The sequence below is a fragment of the Cetorhinus maximus genome, chromosome 4 (genome assembly GCF_964194155.1).
Source record: "Cetorhinus maximus chromosome 4, sCetMax3.hap1.1, whole genome shotgun sequence".
Taxonomy (NCBI): domain Eukaryota; kingdom Metazoa; phylum Chordata; class Chondrichthyes; order Lamniformes; family Cetorhinidae; genus Cetorhinus; species Cetorhinus maximus.
Genome location: NC_135882.1, coordinates 86,562,809 through 86,574,876, shown reverse-complemented (window position 1 = coordinate 86,574,876; position 12,068 = coordinate 86,562,809). Strand labels below are relative to the sequence as shown.

The 12,068-nt window shown below is 42.9% G+C and overlaps 1 protein-coding gene across 1 annotated transcript in view; it reads left to right on the top strand.

The window, feature by feature from the left end:
* rab2a (RAB2A, member RAS oncogene family) overlaps window positions 1–12,068 on the top strand; it is a 97,950-nt gene that overhangs the window by 52,874 nt on the left and 33,008 nt on the right. Inside the window, exon 6 of the mRNA XM_078540441.1 lies at window positions 6,226–6,337. Coding sequence (XP_078396567.1) covers window positions 6,226–6,337 — 112 coding nt within the window. The remainder of the gene's footprint in view (window positions 1–6,225; window positions 6,338–12,068) is intronic.

The following is a 12,068-nucleotide window of genomic DNA, read 5'->3' as shown; positions in this document are numbered from 1 at the left end:
GCGCAATCATCAGCGAACGTCCCCACTTCTGACCGTATGATAGAAGGAAGGTCATTGATGAAGCAGCTGAAGATGGATAGACCTAGGACACTACCGTGAGGAACTCCTGCAGTGATGTCCTGGAGCTGAGATGATTGACCTTCAACAACCATAACCATCTTCCTTTGTGCTAGGTATGACTCCAACCAGTGGAGAGTTTTCCCCATGATCCCTGTTGACTCCAGTTTTGCTAGGGCTCCTTGATGCCACACTCTGTCAAATGCTGCCTTGATGTCGAGAGCAGTGGCTCTCACCTATTCTTGGGAGTTCAAGTCTTTTGTCCGTGTTTGAACCAAGGCTGTAATGAGGTCAGGAGCTGAGTGGCCCTGGCGGAACCCAAACTGGGTGTCAGTGAGCAGGTTATTGCTAAGCAAGCGCCATTTGGTAGCAATGTTGACGACCCCTTCCATTACTTTACTGATGGAGAGTAGACTGATGGGGCTGTAATTGGCTGGGTTGGATTTGTCCTGCTTTTTGTGCTTAGGACATACCTGAGCAATTTTCCACATAGCCAGGTAGATGCCAGTGTTGTAGCTGTACTGGAACAGCTTGGCTGGGGGCATGGCAAGTTCTGGAGCACAAGTCTTCAGTACTTCGGAATATTGTCAGGGCCCATAGCCTTTGCGGTATCCAGTGCCTTCAGCTGTTTCTTGATATCACGTGGAGTGAATCAATTTGGCTGAAGACTGACATCTGTGATGCTGGGGACCTCTGGAGGAGGCAGAGATGGAACATCCACTCGGCACTTGCGGTTAAAGCTTGTTGCGAATGCTGCAGCCTTATCTTTTGCACTGCTTTGCTGGGCTCCTCCATCATTGAGGATGGGGATATTTGTGGAGCTGCCCCCTCCAGTGAGTTGTTTAATTGCCCACCACCATTCATGACTGGACATGGCAGGATTGCAGAGCTTGGACCTGGTCTGTTGGTTGTGGGATCACTTAGCTCTGTCTATCACTTGCTGCTTATGCTGTTTGGCACACAAGTAGTCCTGTGTTATAGATTCACCAGGTTGGCACTCATTTTTAGGTATGCCTGGTGTTGCTCCTCGCATGCCCTCCTGCACTCGTCATTGAACCAGGGTTGATCCCCTAACTTGATGGTAATGGTAGAGTGGGGGATATGCTGGGCCATGAGGTTACAGATTGTGTTCGAGTACAATGCTGCTGCTGCTGATGGCCCACAGCCTCATGGATGCACAGTCTAGATCTGTTTGAAATCTATCCCACTTAGCATGGTGGTAGTGCCACGCAACACGATGGCGGGATTTCATCTCCACAATGACAATATCGGTAGGAGTGACCACTGCACAGTCATGGACAGATGCATCTCCGTTAGGCAAGTTGGTGAGGATGAGATAAAGTATGTTTTTACCCCTTGTTAGTTCCCTCACCACCTGTCGCAGACCCAGTCTAGCAGCTGTCATTTAGGGCTTGGTCAGTAGTGGTGCTACCAAGCCACACTTGGTGATGGATATTGAAGTCCCCCACCCAGAGTACATTCTGTGCCCTTGCCACCCTCAGTGCTTCTCCCAAGTGATGTTCAACATGGAGCACTGATTCATCAGGGAGGGTGGTACGTGGTAATCAGCAGGAGGTTTCCTTGCCCATGTTTGACCTGATGCCATGAGACTTCATGGGGTCCGGAGTCGATGTTGAGGATTCCCAGGGCAACTCCCTTCCCACTGTATACCACTGTGCTGCCACTGCCACCTTTGCCAGTGGGAGTCTGGGAAATTATCTGTAAGGTATGATTCCGTGAGGATGACTGTCAGGCTGTTGCTTGACTAGGCTGTGAGACAGCTCTCCCAATTTTGGCACTAGTCCCCAAATGTTAGGAAGGAGGATTTTGCAGGGTCGACAGGGCTGTGATTGCTGTTTTTGGTGCCTAGGTCCATCCGGTTTCATTCCTTTTTTGTGACTTTGTAGCAGTTTGTTGAGTGGCTTGCTAGGCCATTGTCAACCACATTGCTGTGGGTCTGGAGTCACATATAGGCCAGACCAGGTAAGGATGACAGATTTCCTTCCCCAAAGGACTTCTGTGAAAAGGACATTAATTTTTACAACAGTCAGGAATGGTTTTGTGGTCACCCCAGACTTTTAATTCCAGATTTTTATTGCATTGCCCTGGGCCTCAGGATTACTAGTCCAGTGACAATACCACTACACTATCCACACACAGCTCCCCACCCCCCCCCGCCAAATCTCCCCTCGTAATGATAACATTTTATCTCTGGTATCATATGAAACCTCTTCTGTGTTTTCCATGGCCTTAGACGCCTTTAAAAAGTAAGATGCCCAGTATAGGATACAGTTTTATTTCCTCTTCGCATTGGTAAACAGCTTTGCAAACTTATCCACCTATTTTTCTAGAGCTGTGAGTCTGAACTTTGGTCTCTGCTGCTCGACTGTCCAAGTTTTGCCATTTAATCTGCAACCCAAGTACCTTAAGCTCAGCATGATGTCAATTCCTATTATTTTTTCCAAGGTGGTTTAATTTTAATACTGTCTCTGCTTAAGTTTGATTAACCCTTGTACATGACCTGTTAGTCACCATGAGCTCTTAAATTTTAGGGATCTTATGGCTTTCACTTGCATTAGTGTTTTTGAGAATTCAGTTCTTCATTGGTATTACTATCCCCAACCAGGAGGGTTGATTAGCTGGCCTGATTTACGTCCTCTGCCATTTTTTGCACATTTAACTCTTGAAATTAAATGCCATTGAATTTTTGGCAACTTCTGCTTGACTGTTTAGGTTGAATCTAGCATTATTGTTGTCACTGTTGCTTGTGTTTTTTCCTCCCCCCACACTAAAGTTTGTCTCTACATTAGCCTGTTGTTAGACAATCAGCTTTATTGACCACAAACCTTTCAACTGATCTGCCCACAATGCTAGATAACTCTCCTTTGAACCACTGCATGCTTGAAGCTGAAAACTCTTTCTACAAACTTTATCGAATTCTGATAATTTTGTATTTGAAGTGCCTCATTGCAAAGAGCACTTTTACCAAGAGGTCTATAGCAAACACCTGTGGTTAAACTGGGGCCATTAGTTTGTGTCAGTTGAATCTAGATTGCTTCAGCATAGTTCTGAAGTCACTTCTCTCTGGAAGTGAGATGTTCATTAACAAGTGCAGCTGGATTGTTTCATCCAGTTCTTCTCTGTCCTTGTAGATGTAGTGTTAGCTGTTGTTCAATTAGCACTCGTACCCCTTGAGTCAGAAGGTTGTGGGTTCCAGTTCAAGTTCCAATCCAGGGCTCGAGTACAAAAATCAAGGCACGTGCTCCAGTGCATTACTGAGGGAGTGCTGCAATGTTGGAGGTACCACCTTTCAGATCAGGTGCTAAATCAAGATTCCATCTGCTTCCTAATCTTCCTTCTATCTTGTAGAAGAGCAGGGGTGTGTCCCAGCCACATTTACCCCTCAGTCAACATCTAAAACAGATAATCTAGTCGTTATATTATTTGTGTGCAAATTGGCTGCTGTGTTTTTCTACAATGCAATAGAAATTTCACCTCGAGTACTTATTTAGCTGTAAAGTACTTTGGAAAAGTGTCCAATGGTCAGGAAAAGCATTATACCAATACAAATCATCTTCCAAAATCTTGTTTACCTTAAAGTTTCTGATCTATCATTCTGATCTAGCCATGTTCGGAAATAGACTATAATTTTTACAGGGCTACATAGAATTACAGATCTGGTATATTAAATTTAGTGTTGACATAAACATTTAAGGATCTATCAATGCGTTGCTCTAGAATTCTGCCTCCCTTGTTACATTTTTTAACTTGGGCTTTAGCTTTTATGGGTCTACTCCTGGCTATCTGTTCTAAGTCTGCTATAGACAGATGGAGTATGCCCAGCCTTTTATTAGCTTAAATCTGCCTCAACAGCTGTTTCAATGGTCTCACCCACCAACTCCATCCCTCCTTTCTTAAAATAAAACTTCTCTTCCACAGAGAGCCTTGCAGTGATGAATGAATTTTGGTCTGTTTGCACAAGTCTTCCAGCCACATGTTGAGTCCAGTGATTTGACTGCTTCAGATGAGCCTGTCACTATTAGCACTCTTGTTGTCACACTTGGATCTCTGTCCCACAACACACCAATTAGATGTCTGGACAGACGACCTGTAAAAGGACAGACATCTTTTCCATTGTCATTGGTACCAAGTTATAACATATCCAAATGTCAAAGCTGCTAACCTCTGCAGAGACTCCTGCATAAAATTCATGGCCAGCTGTTTAGATATATTTGGTGAATTCACTATGCAATGGCTACTTGGTATCTTCCACTAACAGGATGCTGCTGTCAATCCAAAAAGATGTTTTGCCTACTGCACAATTGAGCAATGTTGTATATGAATTTCAGTGCTGGTGTGATTCCAAGCACATAGGCTGTATGTCCCAGTGATTGGCTGATCGAATCAAACAGCATGTTTCTTTGGTTGTTTGAGTACAGCCTGTACTCAACCAGCCTGTGCTTACAAAACCAGAAACAAAATGTCTACTGTTGAATGTGATTCCATGATTGGGCAGCACTTGCTGAACAATCCTGAGTGTGATTGCTGCATTAACAATCAATTTAAGATAGTCATTTGTGGTTCTAACCTCATTCATTTATGTTTGCTAGAAGTGACATACGTCCATATGCAAGGACCCACTCTCGGCAAACAAAAGGAATATGTTCAAGCCTTGCGCTTTTAAAAAATTAACAGGGAGCTTGGGGATCTTATTGTTCCCCATTGCTTTCTTCATGGACTCGGCCAGAGTCGACTTGCCAGTCGATCAGCACTTCTTTTCTGGTGTAGTATAAATTCTTGTGATTGTTTAAAATTTGGTATTCTTGTCCCGGTGAATGCAAGATGAAAAGCTGCAGTAACAGTCTCTTTTTAACAATATACAAGTGTAACCCTGGATTGTAGTGGGAGCAATGGAAGATGTTGGCATTGCAAACAGTGCTAAATGTTGTGGAGAGGTAGAGAAGAATGGGAAGGAATAATGTACTGTTGTTGGGTTTGAGATATTTGGTAACTGACCAGGGCTCAGTGCTTTGAATAACTTGTGAACTGGTCTGAGGGGATTTAAATAGTTGTGAGAGGGGTAGTGGAACTGAGGGAGTGATTTGTTCAAACTGATCTGAGAGGATAAAAATTAGAAATGGGCCTGCAGGAGGAGGACAATGATCAATATTAGACTTTTTGCAGTTTCTGAAAGGGAGCGTAGGAAGCCACAAGAGTTGTTTCCAACCAGTGTTTAGTTGGGAGTGATTCAATGGCATAGTGGGTCTTGAAGTGTTTAGGTTAGCAAGGATAGAAGGTAGAAGTTGCTGGGGTTGGGGGTAGCCAGGGAAATGGTTGAGAATTTTGAGTGAAGAGGTGCATAGGGAGGTGACTGCATTGGTGGCATCAGTTCTGGAGCAAATCAGTGAATGGGGTTTGAAGAAGTGATTTGCCATGACAGAGTGTCATGGGTTGTCCACACCCAGAATAATCCTGAATTTGGTTGCAGAAAGAGAAGATGATCGATACTTGTGGAAGAGGATTGCAACTAAAATTGATTGCAATTGTTAAAATTAATATGCCCAGAAATTGTGACCGTAAAGGTATCTTATAGCACTTTGCAATCCAATTTGGCAAAATACTATGAAACTAAATGTATATAAACTGAAGCAAAATGATAGCTTTTTGTTCTTTACTAATATTGCTCTAATAGGAAGCATACAAAGAAAATGCACCAACTTTGCTCATTAGCCATAGTTCGTTCTTGTATTGTAAGTGACTCCCTTGAATTTGTTGCATTCTTGAAATTAAACAGAATTTCCATCCTCTAGTGGATCATTGGATAATCATATCATTCCATGGGGTTGTTCATAGCCATACAGTAACAACCAAACTTGGGATTGTGTGATCTTAGATGGCATGATGGTGTGACAGTGTTGGCCTGTATTGAAGGGTAAATACGTTAGCCAGATTTTGCATTTGAGTATCCTATGTGCAGAAGTTCAGAATAACAGGGTCAGTTGTTGAGTGGCTATCTGTTCCTTGTGTTTAGGCTGCACATTAAGAATGCTCATGCAATTGCATCCCAATGTGAGTTGGCTTCTTTAGAAGGGAGCAGACAGTAGAAAAAGACATGAATTTATTCTGTTTTAAACGTCAAACACTTTTGGGTTTTCCCCTCCTTTACAGTGACTTAGAGTCAAGGCGGGAAGTGAAGAAGGATGAAGGGGAAGCTTTTGCAAGAGAACATGGCCTCATTTTCATGGAGACTTCTGCAAAGACTGCTTCCAATGTTGAAGAGGTAATATGACTTCATTACAGCACTTTTTAAAATACTTTGCGTTCATTTTGGTAGTTGTGAAATGGACTTTGAACTTTCTCAGAACCCATGTAACCTTTGGGCTGGGTTCTTTGACAGCACTAACTTGCAGAAAGGAACTCATTCACCTGCTTGGGTATTGTATGTTGGCAATTTTTTTTTTAAACTGCTTTACTGACTTAGAAATATATGGTTTCAATCATCTCACCTCTTGGGGGAGATGACACTCTTGGATAAAGAGGAACCTGGTTTACAATTAGCCATCTGTTAAATTTGATTTCAATTTTAATTTTTTGTAGCCACTTTATAATGTCAGAAGAATTAATCCACCAACTTTGAAGGTCAAACAAGGGAAGACTTCCATAATGTCCTAAAACTGTTAATCAACTACAGTTAAACTTGCATTGAATACCACATTAATTGTAAAGCATGATAAATAATATATTGGCATGGATTGAGAATTGCTTAGCAGACAAGAAACAGTAGAAATAAATGGGTCTTTTTCCAAGTGGCAGGTGGTGACTAGTGGGGTACTGCAGGGATCAGTGCTTGGGCCCCAGCTATTCACAATAAACATCAATGATTTGGATGAGGAAACCAATGTAATATTTCCAAGTTTGCTGATGACACAAAACTTGATGGGAATATGAGCAGTGAGGAGGGTGTTAAGGGGCTTCAAGGCGATTTAAGTTGAGAGTGGGCAATTACATGGCATATGCAATATAAGGTGGATAAGTGCGAAGTTATCCACTTCGGTAGGAAGAACACAATGGCAAAGTGTTATTTAAATGGTGATAGATTGGGAAATGTTGATGTATAAAGGAGCCTGGGTGTCCTTGTACACCAATCACTGAAAGCATGCAGGTGCAGCAAGCAGTTAAGAAGGCAAATGGCATGTTGGCCTTCATTGCAAGAGGATTTGAGTACAGGAGCAAGGATGCCTTATTGCAGCTGTGCAGGGCCTTGGTGAGACCACACCTTGAGTATTGTGCAGTTTTGGTCTCCTTACCGAAGAAAGGATATACTTGCCAAAGAGGGATGCAACGAAGGTTCACCAGACTGATTTCTGGGATGGCAGGATTATCGTATGAGGAGAGATTTGGCTGACTAGGTCTGTATTCACTGGAGTTTAGAAGAATGATGGGATCTCATTGAAGGTATAAAATTCTGACAGGGCTGGACAGACAGGATGCAGGGATGTTGTTTCCTCTGGCTGGGGTGTATAGAGTAAGGAGTCACCATCTCCAGATACAGCGTAGACCATTTAGAACTTAGATGAGGAGAAATTTCTTCACTTGGTGGTGAATCTGTGCAATTCTCAACCGCAAAACTGTGGAGGCCAAGTCACTGAGTATATTTAAGGAAATCGATTTCTGGACTCTAATGGCATGAAGGGGTATAGGGGGAGAGCGAGAGTATGACGTTGAGATAGAGATCGGCCATGATCATATTGAATGGGGGAGCAGACTCGAAGGGCCGAATGACCTACTCCTATTTTCTATGTTTCTAATGGTTGCGAGGTCACCATAATTGCTACTGTTTACAAAGGAGAAAATATTCAATTTGTGGGAAACTGAATACAGTAGTTGAATGTTTCTACAAATGATCAGATTCAGCATAGTGAAAGGGTTTGAATTTCAGAATTCTGTGATTCGGGCCATCTTAATGTGGATCATCTTAATTTGTATCATTGCAGATAGGCTCAGCCATTAGCCTTTCCTTACTTCTGAGGCCCTGCATCATGTCCACTGCAGTGTATTAGAATTACTTGTCCAGATCAAAATTTGCTGGAAAATGGGAAGATTGGGGCGTAAACCCCAATAATTAGTTGTGCATGCTGCCACTTTGAGGAAATTCTGGACCAAAAATCATTTGTTGGTTTTGTCATGCATTCTGTTCATAAAGTGCTAGATATGTAAATATTGATGGCAAGTAAAATGTATGTATTGCAGAGTGTCAATGTTTTTCACAGTATCACCTGTTTTCTGTTGAGATCTTCATGAAATACAATGAACACAACTTTTTGTATGGTGACTAGAAACTGTTCAGGCTTCGTTCTGTGGGGTACGGTGTGGACCTCATTTAAACTTAGGGGCTTTGAGGAGACTATAATGAAGACATTTTACTTATGCAAATTCAATCCCTTTGCTCAAGTACAGAATTGTTGTGCCATAAAGGTTTGGACTTTATTCCAGGGCACAGAATAAATCTGTAAAATTTTTAAACTTTAGTAGGTTGTTTAATGCCGAAATGATAATTAAGAGTTTCAGGAAGTGATCTAGAGGCAGTGTCTCAATTAACCGCAATCTACAGTTGCTACATTGCACAGCTGTTAAATTGTGTACTGACAATTTTGTTTGTGGCCAACTCAGCAAACCAACAATAAAAGTTAGGGATCCATCTAAATGGCAAGTTATTTTGTGTATATTTAAATAGTATATTCAACCAATGGCAAGATGAGGTGGTAGATAAGTATTGCAAACATAGATCAGAATGTTGAGCTGAATCCTTAAGGTATGGAGGTAACAGATAACCGAAAGATCGGCGAAGCCAGTAGTTGAGTGTTTACAACAGTCTATCCCTATCTCTGACCCTTTCATTATGTTGGGGAAATGAACCAGAGTTGATTGAAAAAGTATTAAAAATTCAGAAATAAAAATCATTCTACAAAAGAGTTCTTAATTCCTGTACTGCCTTGTTACACTTGTAGAATTTGTTTATATTTTTGTTCATTGGATGTGGGCATGGCTGGCTAGGCTATCATTTAGTCCCCGTCCCTAATTGCCCATGAAGGTGATGGGTTGAACCACTGCAGTCCGTGTGTTGTAGGAACACCCACAGTACTGTTAGGTAGGGAGCTCCAGGATTTTGACTTGGCAGTAAGGAGCGGTGATATAGTTCCAAGTCAGGATGGTGTGTGACTTGGAGAGGAACTCGGGTGGTGGTGTTCCCATGCATCTGCTGCCCAAGTCCTTCTAGGTGGTAGAAGTCAAGAGTCTGGAAGGTACTGTCGAAGGAGTCTTGATGAGTTGCTGCAGTGCATCTTGCCAATGGTGCACACTGCTGCCACTGTGTTGATGGTGGAGGGAGCGAATGTTTATTGTGGTAGATGGGGTGCCAACCAAGTGGGCTGTTTTAATTGTCCTGGAGGGTGTTGCGCTTCTTGTGTTGTTGGAGTTGCACTCATCCAGGCAAATGGAGAGTATTTTGTCACACTCCTGAAGGTCATTGAAGCAGCTGAAAATGGTTTGGTTGAGTGCACTACCCTGAGGAACTCCTGCAGTGATGTCCTGGGACTGAGATGATGCGCCTCCAATAACTACAGCCATCCTCCTTTGTGCTAGGTATGACTCCAACCAGCGGAGGGTTTTCCCCCTGATTCCAATTGACTCCAGTTTTGCTAGGGCCCTTTGATGCCATGCTCCATCAAATGCTGTCTTGATGTAAAGGGCAGTCACTCTCACCTTGCCTCTGGTGCTCAGCTGTTTTGTCCATGTTTGAACCAAGGCAGTAATGAGGTCAGGGACTGAGTGGCCCTGGTGGAACCCAAACTGAGCATCAGTGAGCAGGTTATTGCTGAGTAAGTGCCGCTTGATAGCACTGTTGATGACTCCTTCCGTTACTTTACTGATGGATAGTAGACTGATGGGGCAGTAATTGGCCAGGTTGGATTGGTCCTGCTTTTTGTGGACAGGACATACTTGGGCAATTTTCCACATTACAGGGTAGATGCCAGTGTTGTAGCTGTACTGGAACAGTTTTACTAGGGACGTGGCTAGTTCTGGAGCACAAGTCTTCTGTACTGTTGCAGGACTATTGTCAGGACCCATAAACATGGCAATATCCAGTGCATTCAGCTGTTTGTTGATTTCATGCAGAGTGAGTAGAGTTGGCTGCAGACAGCATCTGTGCTGCTGGGGACCTCAGGAAGAGGCTGAGATGGATCATCCACCTGGCACCTCTGGTTGAAGATGGCTGCAAATGCTTCAGCCTTGCCTTTTGCACTGATGTGCTAGGCTGCTTCATCAAGGATGGCGATATTTGTGGAGCCTCTTTCTCCAGTGAGTTGTTTAATTGTCCATCACTATCCACACCTGGATGTGGCATGACTGCAGGGCATGTTTCTGATCTATTCATTATGGGATCACTTGGCTCTGTCTGTTGTTTGGCATGCAAGGAGCCCTGTGTTGTAACTTCACCACGTTGACACCTCATTTTTAGGTATGCCTGGCGCTGCTCCTGGTATGTCCTCTTGCACTCCTCATTGAACCAGGATTGATCCCCTGACTTGGTAATGGTATAGTGGGGGATGTGCCTAGCCACGGGGTTACAGATTGTGGTTGAGTACAATTCTGCTTCTGCTGATGACCCACAGCACCACATGAATGCTCAGTTTTGAGTTGCTAGATCTGTTCAAAATCTATCCTATTTAGCATGGTGGCTCAACAAGATGGAGAATATCCTCAATGTGAAGATGGAACTTCATCCCCATGAAGATTGTGTGGTGGTCACTCCTATCAATACTGTCATGGACAGATGCATCTGCGACAAGTAGATTGGTGAGGATTAGGTCAAGGATGTTTTTCCCTTTTGGTTCCCGCACCACTTGCTGCAGACCCAGTCCAGCAGCTATGTCCTTTAGGACTTGGCTAGCTCGGTCAACAGGGGTGCTACCGAGCCACTCTTGGTAATGGATTTGAAGTCCCCCAAGTAGAGTACATTCTGCACCCTTGCCAGATTCAGTGCTTCCTCCAAGTGGTGTTCAATGTGGAGGAGTACTGATTCATCAGCTAAGGGGGAGCAGATGGTAACTAGCAGGAAGCCACTTGACCATTTTTGACCTGATGCCATGAGACTTCATGGGGTCTGGAGCTGATGTTGAGGACTCCCAGGGCAACTCCCTGCTGACTATATACCACTCTGCTGCCATTTCTAGTGGGTCTGTCCTGTTGGTGGTACAGGACATACCTAGGGATGGTGTTAGTGGTATCTGGGACATTGTAAGGTATGTTTCCTCCTTGCACATTAGCGTGTTACTAATGACCAGGATAGTGAAAATCAGCCAAACCAAAATTTTTGTCTCAATTACTTAAGCTCTGCAGAAAAAGACATGGTATGTTGAACAAAAATGCCTACTGATGGAGCAGCTAGCATTTTAAAATAATTTGTCAAAATTAGTTTGAGAATAAGTGCAAACATGAAATTTAGATTCTTAAATTGGTTGAGAAGTGAGTGAAGATTTAAGCATAATCAAGTGCAGGATGCTTTGTGGCATCTCATATGTAGTGGCAGTTCCAAAAACTTAAGTCTGATTCTTAAGGAACACCACATCTCTTCTCTCCCCTTGCTTTTTTATATGATGAACAAGTGAAGTTATTTCTGTTCAGGCCAAACATGAGACTTTTTTTGGCTTTTTGACTCATCCCTATGTAAGTTGCACAAGAATTCTGAACATATCTAAAGATTTGAGTAAAGTGTTCCTTGAATCTAAATGAGCTCTGCTGTTTAAGGCAATAAAAAGCCGAGTTGTCAGACCAGAAGACCAGATTAGGCCTGTACTCTAATTTCTCCATTATTTGTTTAGTCATTGTTTGCTCTTCTTTATATTCTGTTTAGTCTTTGACCTGCCACTAATCTTTGTGGAATTATATGCTTTTTCTTTCAATTTTATACTATCTTTAACTTCCTTGGATAGCCATGGCTATTGTGTTCT